This window comes from Chelonoidis abingdonii, chromosome 9, assembly GCF_003597395.2.
Source record: "Chelonoidis abingdonii isolate Lonesome George chromosome 9, CheloAbing_2.0, whole genome shotgun sequence".
Lineage (NCBI taxonomy): Eukaryota > Metazoa > Chordata > Testudines > Testudinidae > Chelonoidis > Chelonoidis abingdonii.
In genome coordinates, this window is record NC_133777.1 from 49789923 (window position 1) to 49805937 (window position 16015).

The 16015-nt window shown below is 41.6% G+C and overlaps 1 protein-coding gene across 4 annotated transcripts in view; it reads left to right on the forward strand.

Moving 5' to 3' along the window:
• The window catches only part of SCAPER (S-phase cyclin A associated protein in the ER), a 357916-nt gene that overhangs the window by 102183 nt on the left and 239718 nt on the right, over window positions 1-16015 (forward strand). For all 4 annotated transcript variants that reach the window (XM_075069526.1, XM_075069525.1, XM_075069528.1 and 1 more), the window contains 6 exons: window positions 152-322; window positions 7634-7709; window positions 7899-8016; window positions 8429-8540; window positions 9693-9833; window positions 14687-14842. In XM_075069526.1, coding sequence (XP_074925627.1) covers window positions 152-322; window positions 7634-7709; window positions 7899-8016; window positions 8429-8540; window positions 9693-9833; window positions 14687-14842 — 774 coding nt within the window. The remainder of the gene's footprint in view (window positions 1-151; window positions 323-7633; window positions 7710-7898; window positions 8017-8428; window positions 8541-9692; window positions 9834-14686; window positions 14843-16015) is intronic.

The window sequence follows — 16015 nt, forward strand, 5'->3', positions numbered from 1 at the left end:
AAATTAATTCATTAAATGTATCCTTTAAATGTACTACAACTACTAGAGAAAATGACTGTAAATTGACCTAAAAATGTAACATGATCCATATTTGGAAAACTACTTATTTCTAACCTTCTGGTCCAGTTCTAATTTTTGATTTCCTATACAGTCTATGGCAGAAGTCCTTGCTAAAAAAGAAGAGTTAGCAGATCGCCTGGAAAAGGCCAATGAAGAAGCAATAGCTAGTGCCATTGCAGAAGAAGAGCAGTTAACTAGAGAAATTGAAGCAGAAGAAAATAATGACATTAACATTGAAACTGACAATGATAGTGATTTTTCTGTGAGTTTTCAGTCTGTTTTAAAATGATTAATTTTAGTTATCAGAATGTAAGCACAGAATTTAATTTCACATTCCTACTTGCTATATGCAGTTTATTTTATATGCAAATATATCTGTTTATACATGTATTACATTATCATGTAATAACTGTGACAACTATATCAATTTATAGAAATTTGCTGAAGATATTTTTAATCTTACTGTGTTTCACTTTCTGTATTGCGTATTACTGTAGTTGCTAATTATTCAGCAAGACCAACTAACTAGCAGAAAATCTAAGCATTTTATCTGGAAAGATCCTATACTACTTTTAAAGAAAGCAGAGATGGAAATTGAAGGGAGATGTTTGGTATGAGTCTTTGATCAGCACATTTAATTTTTTAGTTGTCTTAAAGAGAAAATTTCCTGTCTTGCTGAGGTATGTTTTACCCTCAAAATTTCAAAAAAATATTTACATTAATAACCAGAAGCTCAATTTTGCTGCCATTACTCACATTGTGTAATACTTTACTCCACGAGTATTCTCATTGAAATCTAAGGGTATGTCTACACTACGAAATTAGGTTGAATTTATAGAAATCGATTTTTTAGGAAGTGATTTTATACTGTCGATTGTGTGTGTCCCCTCTAAGCACATTAAGTTGGTGGAGTGCATCCACAGTACCAAGGCTAGCGGCGACTTTCGGAGCATTGCACTATGGGGAGCTATCTCACAGTTCCCGCAGTCTCGGTCACCCATTGGAATTCTGGGTTGAGCTCCCACTGCCTGATGGTGCAAAAACATTGTCGCAGTTGGTTTTGGGTATGTCGTCAGTTACCCCTCCCTCCGTGAGAGACAATTGTTTCGCACCTTTTTTCTGCGCAGACGCCATGCCACGGCAAGTGTGCAGCCCGCTCAGCTCAGCCACCACTGTTGTGTCCTGGGTGCTGCTGGCAACAGACAGTGGAGTAGGGCTGCAAACCATCATCACACTTCCGCTGCCACTCTGCTCTCCTGCTCTGGCAGCAGACTGTGCAACAGAGCTGCAAACCATCATCATCGAACAACAGCTTCCACTGCCACTCTGTTCTGGCAGCAGACGGTGCAATAGGGCTGCAAACCATTGTCACACTTCCGCTGCCACTCTGCTCTCCCGCTCTGGCAGCAGATGGTGCAGTAGGGCTGGAAACCATCGTCATGCATCCACTGCCACTCTGCTTTCCTGCGGACACCATACCACGGCAGGCATGGAGACTGCTCAGATCACCGTAGCAGTTCTTGGTAGTCCATCGATCCGATGATGACAAATCTGAGCAAATTATCTATTGTTGGTCTCATGGTGTGCCCTCTGATGGCTATACAAGCCAATTCTAGAGGTGCACATTTGGCTGCAGATGGTGCATGGGAAGTTCGCAGTCAGTGGGTTGTGCGCTGCTGGTGCTCTGTGACGTCATTTGCGTGCCTTTTGTAGATGCCGGCAGCGGTCTTCCTCAAAGGTGATGCACGTATTTCTGACTGTTGCACGCCACTGTGTTCTGTTGCTGGCAGCGTCCTCAAAGTCCCTGGGTTTGATACTGCTATACTGCAGATTGGCTTTGATGGTGTCCTTGTAACGTTTTTGTGGATGACCTATATGCCGGATGCCCTGGGAGAGCTCACCATAGAGAAGCTGGCGGGGGATTCTATTGGCATCCATGCGGCTGACATGACCGCTCCAACATAGCTGTGACTTCATGATCATCATTGCAATGCTTGTCATCTGGGCTCTCTCGAGGACCTCAAGATTGGGCACTTTGTCTTGCCAGTGGATCTTCATGATGTTGCGAAGGCAACGCATGTGGAATGCTTCGAGCTGCTTGATGTGCTGCCTATATAATGGCCATATTTCACACCCGTACAAAAGAGATGAAAGAACAGCAGCGCTGTACACAAGCAGTTTTGTTGACATCCAGATGTTATGGTGGTTTAAAACTTTGACACGCAGATAGCCAAGTGCCTGGCTTGCTTTGGATATTCATGCGTTGATCTCATTATCCAGTGATCCATCACTGAATATGACACTACCCAGGTATTTAAAGTTCTCCACTACTTTAAGGTGAGTGCCATCAATGGAGATACTTGGGACAGAAGCATTTGGTCCAGGTACAGGCTGATGGAGAACTTCTGTCTCTCCGAGGCTGATAGTTAGTCCGAAGAGTTGCGAGGCCTCAGCAAACTTGTTGACAATGTGCTGAAGATCATTTTCAGTGTGAGCCATGAGGGCACAGTTGTCGGCAAAGAGTGCCTCAAGAAGGAGTTTCTGCACTGTCTTAGTCTTGCATTCAGGTGACAGAGGTCAAAAAGTGAACCATCGTGCCGGTATTTCAAATATATACCTCGATCCAGATCTTTCATTGCATGGTTGAGGACGCATGCAAAGAACAGGTTAAATAAGACAGGAGCGAGAACACATCCTTGTTTCACGCCGTTGGTGATGTTTAAGGGGGCAATTGGCTCCATCAGACAATACTTCGCCTGTCATGCTGTCATCAAAAACGCGTATAATCTGGACAAATTTTCTTGGGCAGCCAAGTCACATTAGAATAGTCCAAAGGGCTTCCCCGTTGACGGTATCAAACGCCTTTGTCAGATCTATGAAGACAGCATACAGGTGCATGTTCTGTTCAATGCACTTCTTTTGTATTTGTCTGACAGCAAACACCATGTCGACTGTGCTCTGGCCAGGTCAAAACACATTGACTTTCAGGTAGATTTGCCTCGGAAATACTGGCTATTAGGCGGTTCAAGATGATGCGGGCGATGATTTTTCCCTCCAACGGAAAGGAGGGATATGCCTCTATAATTTCCACATTCTGCTTTGCTGCCTTCGTTCTTGAAAGAGACACAATAGTAGCGTCGCGGAGGTCCTGTGGTATGTTTTCATTCTCCAGATGCTGATGATCACGCTGTGTAATGCTACTAGTGCTGCTAGACCTGCTGCTTTGTAATATCTCTGCTAGTATCCCATCTTTTCCAGGAGCTTTTCCTGAACTCATCTGGCTAACAGCTTTCTTAATCTCATCTATAGTGGGCAGAGAGTCAAGATCTGTCAGAGCAGGTTGTTGTGGAATTTCATTGAGGCCGTTATTATTCACAGTTGATGGTCTATTGAGAAGGTTGCTAAAGTGTTCGCCATCTTTCGTTGATGCTTCTTTATCTTTAATCAGCGTTGTGTTGTCTGATGAGAGCAGTGGGGTGGTCCCTTAGTTTAGAAGGTCCATAGATAGTTTAACTAGCACTGAAGAACATCTTTGAGTTGTGGGTCTCAGCATAGTGCTCGATTTCTTTGGCTTTGCTCTCCCACCAGTTGTCTTGTATCTGATGGAGGTCTTTCTGTGTTTTGCTCTGAAGGTACTTGAAATGTTCCCGTTTGGAGACTGAGGAGAGATCATTCGATAAAGGCTTTTCTCTTTACTTCCAGAGCTGAGCATATTTCTTCTTGGTTCTCATCAAACCAATCCTGATGGCAATCCTGAGCCCCATAAACACCTCGCGTATTATCCTGCAGTATATGCAGCACCAGAACCTGCAAAAGCAGGTGAGGAAGCGACGTCAGTGCAGTGACGATAGTGATGAGGACATGGACACAGATTTCTCTCAAAGCACGGGCCCTGGCAATTTGGACGTCATGGTGGTAATGGGGCAGGTTCATGCTGTGGAACGCCGATTCTGGGGCCGGGAAACAAGCACAGACTAGTGGGATCGCATAGTGTTGCAGGTCTGGGATGATTCCCAGTGTCTGCAAACTTTCGCATGCGTAAGGGCACTTGCATGGAACTTTGTGACTTGCTTTCCCCTGCCCTGAAGCGCAAGAATACCAAGATGAGAACAGCCCTTGCAGTTCACAAGCGAGTGGCGATAGCCCTCTGGAAGCTTGCGATGCCAGACAGCTACCAGTTAGTGGGGAATCAGTTTGGAGTGGGAAAATCTACTGTGGGGGCTGTTGTGATCCAGGTAGCCAACGCAATCACTGAGCTGCTGCTATCAAGGCTAGTGACTCTGGGAAATGTACAGGTCATAGTGGATGGCTTTGCTGCAGTGGGATTCCCTAACTGTGATGAGGCAATAGATGGAACCCATATCCCTATCCTGGGACCGGAACACCAAGGCAGTCCATAAACTGCAAGGGATACTTTTCAATGGTGCTGCAAGCACTGGTGGATCACAAGGGACGCTTCACCGACATCAACGTGGGATGGCCGGGAAAGGTACATGATGCTCGCATCTTCAGGAACTCTGGTCTGTCTGAACGGCTGCAGCAAGGGACTTACTTTCCAGACCAGAAAATAACTGTTGGGGATATTGAAATGCCTATAGTTATCCTTGGGAAACAAGCCTACCCATTAATGCCATGGCTCATGAAGCCATACACAGGCACCCTGGACAGTCGTCAGGAGCTGTTCAACTATAGGCTGAGCAAGTGCAGAACGATGGTAGAATGTGCATTTGGATGTTTAAAAGCGCATTGGCGTAGTTTACTGACTCAGTTAGACCTCAGTGAAACCAATATTACCATCGTTATTACTGCTTGCTTTGTGCTCCACAATATCTGTGAGAGTAAAGGGGAGACATTTATGGTGGGGTGGGAGGTTGAGGCAAATCGCCTGGCTTCTGACTGCGCGCAGCCCGACACCAGTTCAGTTAGAAGAGCACAGCAGGGAGCGCTGTGCATCAGAGAAGCTTTGAAAACCAGTTTCATGACTGGCCAAGCTACGGTGTGAAAGTTCTGTTTGATTCTCCGTGATGAACACGTCCCCACCCGCCTTGGTTCACTCTACTTCCCTGTAAGCTAAACACCCTCCCCTCCCCACTTCGATCACCGCTTGCAGAGGCAATAAAGTCATTGTTGCTTCACATTCTTGCATTCTTTATTAATTCATCACACAAATAGGGGGATAACTGCCAAGGTAGCCCAGGAGGGGTGTTGGAGGAGGGAGGCGCCAGGTGGGATGGTGGAGGAGGGGAGAAGGGAAGGACAGGGCCACACTGCACTTCAAATCTTATTGAATGCCAGCCTTCTGTTGCTTGGGCAGTCCTCTGGGGTGGAGTCGTTGGGTTCCCAGAGTGTCGTCGTCCCCCCCCCCCCAGCGTTCTTGGGCATCTGGTGAGGAGGCTATGGAACTTGGGGAGGAAGGTGGTTGGTTACACAGGGGCTGCAGTGGCTGTCTGTGCTCCTGCTGCCTTCCCTGCACCTCAGCCATATGCTGGAGCATACCAGTTTGATCCTCCAATAGCCTCAGCATTGCATCCTGCCTCCTGTCATCACGCTGCCGCCATCTATGCTCTCACTCCAGCCATCTATCCTCTTGTGCGTCCCTCCTGTCCTCTTGTTCATTTTGTGCTTTCCTGGAATCTCACATTGTCTGCCTCCACGCATTCTGCTGGGCTCTTTCAGTGCGGGAGGACTCCATGAGCTCAGAGAACATTTCATTGGAAGTGCATTTTTTTCGTCTTCTTATCTGCGCTAGCCTCTGGGACGGAGATGATAGGGGGAGTGTTGAAACATTTGCAGCTGTGGAAGGAAAAAAAGGAAGAGTTGGGTTGACCATTTAAAATGGGTTGGCACACAGCCCAGCAGGAACGGCCACTTCTGAATGTCACCTTAATAAAACTCCCCTATTTCAACCAGGTGACCATGAATGATAACACTCTCCTGAGAATAACAGAGAGATAAAGAATGGATGTTGCTTGATTGCATTCCAGTAGCTTTACTGGCCGTGAATACATCCCAAGTCTTCATGGCAAAGGTACACTCACCAGAGGAGCCTTCTCCACTTTCAAGGTCTGGGAGCCGTAATGGGAAGATAATGTTTCCAGGGTGATAAACAGTTCCTGGCTGTGGGGAGAATGGTTTCTCCACTTGCCTGTGGTGCACTATCATCAATCTCCTCCTCATCATCTTCCTTGTCCCCAAAATCCTCATCCCTGTTGTGTGAGACTCCCTTGCAGGAGTCCACATACAGGGGTGGGGCAATTGTAGGGGCACCCCTTCAAATTGCATGCAGCTCATGATAGAAGCAGCATGTCTGGGGGTCTGACCCGGAGCGGTCGTTTGCCTCTTTGGTTTTTTGATAGGCTTGCCTGAACTCCTTAAGTTTCACGCGGCACTGCTGCAGGTCCCTGTTATAGCCTCTGTCCTTCATGCCCTTGAAGATTTTTTTTTTCAAATATTTTGGCATTTCATCTTTTGGAATAGAGTTCTGATAGCACGGATTCATCTCCCCGTACAGCAATCAGATCCAGTACCTCCCGTTCGGTCCATGTTGGAGCTCTTTTGCAATTCTGGGACTCCATGGTCATCTCTGCTGATGAGCTAGCCACGCTGGCCAAACAGGCAATGAAATTCAAAAGTTCACGGGGCTTTTTCTGCCTACCTGGCCAATGCATCTGAATTGAGAGTGTTGTCCAGAGCAGTCACAATGGAGCACTCTGGGATAGCTCCCGGAGGCCAGTACCGTCAAATTGCGTCCACACTACCCTCAAATTCGACCTGGCAATGTTGATTTCAGCGCTAATCCCCTCATTGGGGAGGAATACAGAAATCGATTTTAAGACCCCTTTAAGTCGACAAAAATGGCTTCGTCCTGTGGATGGATGCAGGGTTAAATCGATCTAACACTACTAAATTCGACCTTAACTCATAGTGTAGACAAGGGCTATGTGTCCACTCATGAAGTAGGGTACTACTCAGTGTGACTGGCGGTAACAGAAAGAGTTTGCAAGTGACTATGGGAATTAGGTAGCTAAAACCCCACACATCATTTTGAAAACACAGAGATTAATTATTTAGGGCACAATCCTGGAAATACACATTTGAGTGACTTTCCATAGTTGAGTGAGACTTAGTTGAGTGAGACTACTCATCTGAGTAAAGTGATTCATGTATATTTGCAGGACTGTATCCTTCGCTTATGAGCACTTTAGGGTAGGGACTATGTTTATATAGTACCTAGCAGAGTGGAGCCCCAGTCCCTACTGGGGCATTTGGACAGTTCTGTGAAACTCATAAGAACAATAATACAAAACTCAGGATTCAGAAAACAGGTTGTAGGACTTTATGGTAGTTTACTAGTCTTCGAGATGTAAAATGCTTAGCAGCTGGAGCTGTCATTTGTAATTAAGGCATTATTCTGCAATTGAAAATTACATAAAAATTGACTTCTCTTAGGATTCACTGTATTTCTGCAGAGGTATCTCTTTTAATTGCCCTTAATCTTTAATCTAAGTTTGTACAGCATTATAAAATCCACCTAGTATGTTTTGATTTCATGGGTCATTCTGTGAAATTTCAGGCTAGCATGGGCAGTGGAAGTATATCTTTCTGTGGCATGTCTATGGACTGGAATGATGTCTTGGCAGATTATGAAGGTAAAGATTTATGTATTCATCTAGACACACAAAATAACAGTTTATGAAAGAGACTTTCTTTTCATACTCAGTTATGCATTTGGAATAGAAATGATTCCCAAATCATTGAGAAGTTCAGAATGATGTTAGTTGGATATTGTTGGACATTATATTTTAAATTATGTAAGTTATTGTTTCCTTTCCGTGCAGCTCGTGAATCATGGCGTCAAAATAATTCATGGGGTGATATAGTGGAAGAAGAACCTGCGCGTCCACCAGGCCATGGAATACATATGCATGAGAAACTCTCTTCACCATCTCGCAAAAGGTCTTAGAATTTTCAGCTGTCTTGAATAGCCAAAATAGAAGTAGATTCAACTGTTGCATGAAGTTTTTATGTTAATAATTTCTTGTCTTCTTTATAAAGTGCTTTGTAATTTGTGGAGGGAAAAAAACTTATCTAAGAGCTGGTTATTATTGTTATAAAGTCTGTTACATTTATACTGTATTGTACAGTAGTTCAAATGCTAAAATGTTCTGAGATTAAAAGAACAGAACAAGGATAATATTAAATATATTAATCAAACCCCTATAAATTAGATTAAATCAAATAAGTTACATTTCAGCAGTATAATGCTTTTTTTACTTTCTTAAATATATTTGGATAGCTGAATTGCTTATAGGATTGTCAATCTCGTTCTTTGTCTCATTAACTTATTTTATTATGTGTGTATTAAAAGAACAATAGCAGAATCTAAAAAGAAACATGAGGAGAAACAGATGAAAGCTCAACAGCTGAGAGAAAAGTTACGTGAAGAGAAAACGCTAAAGCTTCAAAAACTGATGGAGCGGGTAAGCTTTCTATAGTTAAAAAGATCCAGTTTATTTTAATTTAGAAGAGTATATTTTGTTCACATGGTCCAAAAACATACTCTACTATTAAGTTCAGAACTAATTTCAGAATGAACCTTGTCTTCTGGGTCTGAGTTAGTAGAATCTTAGTGCATGACACAATTGACCTGACTTTCTAGGAGGCTTGTATATTATTATTATTATTTGTTACCCAAAGTCTCATTCTAGATTGGGCTCCCATTGTGGGATGTGTCTTCCTCGAGTGTTAAAAGAGAAGCAACAGAAAAAAGACAGGGGGAGGGGGATAAAAAACACACAAACCGCTGATCAGAGTGATGACAGGCATGCATCTTGTTAGTTCATTTTCATCTATCTCTTGCTCTTTCTATCTATTTTGGGAGCCAGACAGGGCAAGGGGAATGAAATAGTCAATAAGGAATAGAAGGGAAGAGGGACAATGTTGGGGATGGAGAGATGGGTACGGGAAAGGAAGGAAAAATTGAGAAGTCACTGGTAGGTATAGGATTGTGCAGGAGAGGGATGAGAGGAGATTGGAGTGAGCAACCAGCCATCAGTAAGAAAATCATGTTCATACTTCAGATTGTAAAGAGCAGTCTTCTGATATTGCTAGCATTCAGTGGCTGTGCAGATATCTCTCCCTTCTGTGCTGCTCCAAGCTGTTACTGCAGGAGTCCCTGGTGCTTCTAGGGATTGGCTTCATCAGAAGGGCCTGATCTGCTCCCTGTCTGAGGGCTCCTTTTGAGTTTGTTATATTACCTGAATCAAAAGGCTTTTGTCATACTGCGTACAATACTGCACTGGCCTTGTAAAATAGTGTTGAGATCATTAAACAAAGAGTTATTGCCAAATCATTAAGCGGTGTGAGATTTATGAGAAAATCTCACACTAAGTCCTTTTTACTCAGAGAAAGTGCTCTAAATACTGAGACATATCAAAAGAGCTCACTTAATTTTAGTATTTTTTGACTCAGTTCCCTTTGAGCTAGACTGAAATTACTGCAGGGTTTTGCAGGATAGCTTAACTTTGTACTGTCACAAGTGTAGGTAAAGGTTACAAAGTGGAAAATACTGGGGAAAATTCAGACATTAACTGCTGTATTGTATTAATAATGTAGTAACTCACTGTGTGTAGGAGAAAGATGTGCGAAAGTGGAAAGAAGAATTACTGGACCAGAGACGCAGGATGATGGAGGAAAAATTGCTTCATGCTGAATTTAAACGTGAAGTGCAGTTACAGGCAATTGTGAAAAAAGCACAAGAGGAAGAAGCAAAGGTAAGATGTCTGTGTAGAAAAACATTTATTATTTGTTGAGTGTGCTCAGCACTATACATGATCTTATGATCAGATATGCGAAGGCAATATGGATCAGACATATGATCACCAGTCAAGCAGATAAGGTTCGGTTTCAGAATGGTGAAAGTTTTCTTTTAAAAAAAAATCCCTTCATGGGTGAACTATCATTCCTAAGCTTAGTGGAAGAAATATGTTTTAAGGAGAGATTTGAATAAAGAGCAAGTAATGCTCTTGCCAGCCTTTGGATAGTGCATAGTACATTCCCCTCGACACCTGAGAGTGCATAATGGGTCTTCCGGTAATTTGCACCCCTGAAGGTTCACAGAAGGAGCCTGTCCTGTTAATTACAATTGTCCCTGTAGCTTTGCATGAGATGTGCAAAGTGGGGAAAGCTCATTGTGCTCTTCCTATGCTACACCCCCACTCTAGGAGTAAGGGACAATCTGGCCCTTTAAATAGAGTCCTGTAACATTTTTCACATGTTCATACGAACCCACTGTTCCTTCCCACTGGTTTGGATTTAGATATGGCTGGAATCCCAAACACAAGTAAAGTAGTGACTCATGACTAGTGCACTGAACATGATTGAAAGCCCCCAATATAGACTTATTACACTTTAAAATTTACTTACCTTCTGGGTCTGTGAAGTACCTCGCTGAAGAAACAAGAACGTAGATTAGAATGTTAATTTTTTACATGAATTAAATGCACTGATGGTTGTATTTTCAGCTGTTGTTTCTTTTTCTTTTTAAATCAGTAAGGCGTTAGTAATGTTGTTAAATTATTGGAGAGCATGTAATCAGAGACCTTATAATAGAATCATAGGCCTGGAAGGGACCTTGAGGTCATCTAGTTCAGTTCCCTGCAGTCATGGCAGGACTAAGTATTTGGCGTAGTGTATTTATTCTAGGAAGATAGGCAAAACATATCAATGGTTTATTGACTTGAACTAAGGTGGTAGTTGCTGATAAATGCTTTTTGTTTTAGTTTATTGAAGAACTGTTACTTTATTAACTTAGAAGAAGAATTTATTTTAAAGCTCCTTTCTTCTGTAACAAAGGTGTCTTCTTACTACTAGAATGCTTTGTTTTATATGTAGTGAAGCTCTGTATCTGAACTATGATTGATACACCTTTTCAACCTTGTTAATTATCATAATCATGACAAAATTGGTTTAGCAGTTTAACTTAATGGTTGTTTCTGTCACTTAGTCCAGACTCTCTTCTAAACTATCTAATTCAGTCTCACACAGTTACCTTCATTATTATTTCATTAAACCAGTGTGACTTCTGTGATCATATTAACTAAATCACACTTAACATAATTCCCAACTAAGCCGATGTTTGAAGTGTTGTTTATGTTTAATGTGTGAAATCTGCTGCCTCTTGTGGTTCTTTTGTTCTTGAAGATCAAGGGGTATGTCTACACTGGAAACTTCAAAGTGCTGGCACGGGAGCGTTCCCACGGCAGCGCTTTGAAGTGCGAGTGTGTGAAGAGAGAGTTCTCCCAGCGCTCCTGGTAATCCACCTCCACGAGGGGATTAGCTCTGAGTGCTGGGAGCCCGGCTCTCAGTGCTCAGAGCCTGTCTACACTAGTGCTTTAAAGTGCTCAGACTTGCTGCGCTCAGGGGGGTGATTTTTCACACCCTTGAGTCAGCAACTTAGAGCACTATAAAATGTAAGTGTGGACAAGCCCAAGGTTAATTGGGTTTACAGAAATACTAGCTCATGTGTAGTACAGTTAAAAGACCGTGATGACTGTTGCTGTCCAGTTGGTTTTCCAAATTCCCACTGCTTGCTGTTCACTGAACTGCAAAATCCATTCTGTAAATGTATTCTAGTCAGTAAACAAAGCAGAAAAATCTACCTTTTGTTTGGCCTCTTATTAGTTCCACAGATTTACATCTGCATGATCCTTTTATGGATTCACACAAATGTAATAGACAGGTTGTGTATGACTGTGTAATAGACAGGTTGTGTATGTACTCTCTTTTATATTCAGTATTTCCTGTGTGTTTTGTCAATGCTAATAACTTTTTGTGTTTTTTTCCTCAATAATTTTCCTTCTGAAATATATTTTATTTAAGATTAAATAATAGTTTGCCTTTTCTCAGTCGCATATACCTTTCTGAAACATTCACCGTGATGCAAATATTACGTATATATATGTATTAAGGTTCACCAAAATCTTTTCAGCAGGTCTTGAGTATGAAGAAAGGGTAAAAAATACACTTATTTCAAATAATTTAAAATAAAATAATGATTGTATAGTACTGGGAATACAAAGCTTAAATTTTTGCATATATTTAATGTAAAAAATTAAAATATCTGAAAAGCACTTCAAAATTGGCTCCTATGCATCAATTTTTCATGAGTTATTTATCAATAGCAATTTTAGAATTAAAATGTTATGTACTGTTCCACTGTGGATCAATAAAATAGTAAATATAGATTTATGAAATAGATCATAACAAGGTATGAAAGAAAAAGACTATTGAGCTTGATATATTTTCCTTAATTACAAATATGTATATACCCACTTTTAAAACATTTCATTTTGTGAAGTAAATATCAGAATTTAATAAATCTATAAATACATACAATTTTCAAAGTAAAAGTTGAAAAAGACTGAATGAATCATATAGGCCCTGATCCTACAAACACTAATGCACATGCATAACTTTACTCACGTGAGTGTATTGGCTAGTGCAAAGGTCGGCAACCTATGGCAGACAGCTCTTCAAGGTAATAACCCTGGCAGGCTGGACAAGTTTGTTTATCTGCCGCCTCCACAGGTTCGGCTGATCATGGCTCCCACTGGTCGTGGTTCACTGCTCTGGGCCAATGGGGGCTGCGGGAAGTGGCGTGGTCCGAGGGATGTGCTGGCCACGGCTTCCTGCCGCCCCCATTGGTCCGGAGCGGCAAACTGCAGCCAGCGGGAGCCCGCGATCAGACAAACCTTTGGAGACGGCAGGTAAACAAACTGGTCCGGCTCGCCAGGGTGCTTACCCTGGCAAGGCACGTGCCAGAGGTTGCCGACCCCTGGGCTAGTGCATTATCTATTCATGTTTTAAATTTCTCAAATTATGTGGCTTCACTAACTTACCCTGAGAAAATTTCCACAGTCCAATACATTTCATTATTGGGAAGATTTTCCTGATATTAAGCCTAAATTTAACTTTTTCTTGATAGCTTATCCCATTTCTTGATAGCTTGTTTATACTCCTTGGGCTACCCTGTTAAACAAATAATGCGTGAGGAAAGCAAGGCTCTCGATTCAACTTGCTTGCAAACACTGCATCTGATTAATTCCAAAATTTCAGGGACTCGTCTGGGTGTCGTTAGGAGAACCCTATTAGTTTTGGTGAAAATCAGAAAAATCTGATTTCTGTTGGTGGACATGACAGGAAAGTAAGGCTCACAGAGTGCCCCTTTCATGCTTCCAGCAGAGAAATCACTCTAGTACCCCTTGCTACTTCCTACACCTATTATAAGTGCAGCTTAACATGCTGCTCTCATTGGGTGTATGGCTTGGCCTTCAGAAGCAACAAAGCATGTGATCCTTTACTTATTTGAATATATTGTCCTCAGTTACACTGAGATAAAAAAAATTATAAGGAATATCAACTCTCATGCTTCGTTTCTTATGCTGACTTATGTACTGATGTGTGCAACTCTGTAGTAGGAATAAATATAATTTTTATAATGTCTTTGAGCTAAGAATACCTGAATGCTTTACAAATGGCAGTGAATTAAACTTCATAACGCTGTTGTGAGGTAGCTATTCCTATTCCCATTTTGCAGATAGAAGAATTGAGGCACATAGATTAAATGACTTGCAAGTCTGTGACTGAGAAAGAAACAGAACCTAAGTCTCTTGGCTCCGAGTGCTTTGTTTTAACTATTTAAGGCCTGATTTTGCAACTGGATATTGACGGTCTGATCCTTGCATCCCTGCAGTGCTTCATTTATTTGCTCTGCTGATTGACCAGCCTTTCTTTGCTCAGCTACTTAGAAGGGATGGGGTACCGAAAATGTTTTCTGCCCTGGCCAACAAAATGCCTAGGGCCTCTTCTAGATGTTCTAGGTGGGGAGAAGGGTCTACCCATGTAAATCCAGTTTCAGGATCTGGACCTAAGTAATGCTTCCTCTCTGTGGACTTTTAACAATAATCCTAGTTGGTGCAGATGTGAGATAAGGGATTGCATCATATAGACCCAATCCTACAAACATTTAAAATGAAATCAGTGGGACTGCTCACATGTGTAAAGTGAAACATGAGTAAATGCTTTTAGAATAGGGACCTGTGTTTTTATTTTAAAAAACCAAAACCTAAAATGTTACGTTAGTATATGAGATTGGTTGCAACCCACAGACTGTTAGTTGGTATTACAGTCTAAAGTAAATTTAATTTTAAAAAGATTGTTAAAGATATTCAGCAAAGTACTTAAATAGGCGAACAGTCCCATTAAATTCAGTGGAGCTACTCATGAGTAAAGGTAGGCATGTGCTTTAGTATCTTTCTAAATCAGGACCTTATAAAAAATAGGGATTTAGTTTATAGTAGTTCTTGATATGTAGGATAACCTAGGTAAATTATTTTAAAATATGCCTATTTTTTCTCATGTATATCCAAATCCTTAACAAAGGATCGCATCAGATTGAGACTAAACATGAGAACCTTTGGTGAAAAAGCAGGGACATGGGAAAGGATACACTGTGTTGCAAACCTCTTATCTGCAAAAGTTAGAGATGTACCTGGGATAGACTCCACTAACCAGAGAATGATACTTTAACTCTTCAAATGTCTTGTACACTTTGGTTTAATTGCAGGTAAATGAAATTGCATTTATAAACACCTTAGAAGCCCAAAATAAACGTCATGATGTGTTGTCCAAACTAAAAGAATATGAACAAAGACTCAGTGAATTACAGGAAGAACGCCAACGGAGGCAGGAAGAAAAGCAAGCACGTGATGAAGCTGTTCAGGTATAATGTAACTTTTCAAGTGAAAAAAATAGTTGCAAAAATACAATAAAAGCAGCACATTTGCTCTTAGTTATAATTACATAATTTATGAACATTTTGATTTATCTCCTATACTAAATTACAAAAAAGCAAGATTCCACAGATAGCTTCTTTATAATGCTTCAGGAAGCTAGGAAAAATGTGATTGTTAAACGCTGTACAGGGCTGTTTATACAAATACTGGATAGTTGGGACTCTTCTGTCTTCAGATTTTTAAAGAATTTAATAGTTTTCTTGTAATGGAATAGCAGATAGGTTTTAGCAATACTGAGGGCTGTATGATGAAAACCTGAAGATATTCAATGCAAAAACTGTAGTTAAATAGTCATCATATGAATACTATCTTAAGTATTCCAATTTTATAGGGCTACTTAAACACACAAAGAAAATGCTTGTGTGTTCCTGGAATTCTAGATTTTTGACTATGCCCTTTGAATGCTAGATTTCTCTAGCCTCATACATCCGCTGTTTGGCACTGCTTCCAATGTTACAAACCAAAGCATAACTTTTTCTCTTATGTAAACTCCCTCTTCTTTCATATACATCCCTCAGATCACCACAAGTATCTTTCACCTGTGAATCTTTAATCACGCTTCCTTCAGTGCTCACTTAATCCTGTGCGGTTGATAGGTGTCAGTGGTGAGTTAGATTCTGTCTCTTTATGGAAAAACAGCTTTCACTGTTTCACCTCTGATAACTTAGAGGGTCATGCTGAGACAATGGTAACTACACAGGAACCAGAAAACATACTTACCCCCTCTACCTTGATAGAACTTGGACTGATCACTCAAAAAAAAACCCCTGGGTTCCCAAAGATTGTGTGGCTCACCACTTGCGAAAGAGACCCATTGGGCTGGTTAAATCCATGAAGAACACTTGTCCCTAATGATCACCTCCTTAGCTTTCCTCCTCATCTTCAAGGGATGATCCACTCCTTTGTGCCTGCAGCCTGTTTTTCTTTGGTCTCAGCCTGCTTTTGCTCCCTTGAGTATCTGCCACTTCTATAGTCCTGCCCTGATGGGCCCCTCATCAGGGGCTCTAGGCCCCTCTCAGTCCCAGCTAGAGGAAATCCTCCAAGCAGTCTTACATTCCCACATGCCACCACCATTCCTTTCTGTCCACGGATCCCTTTGA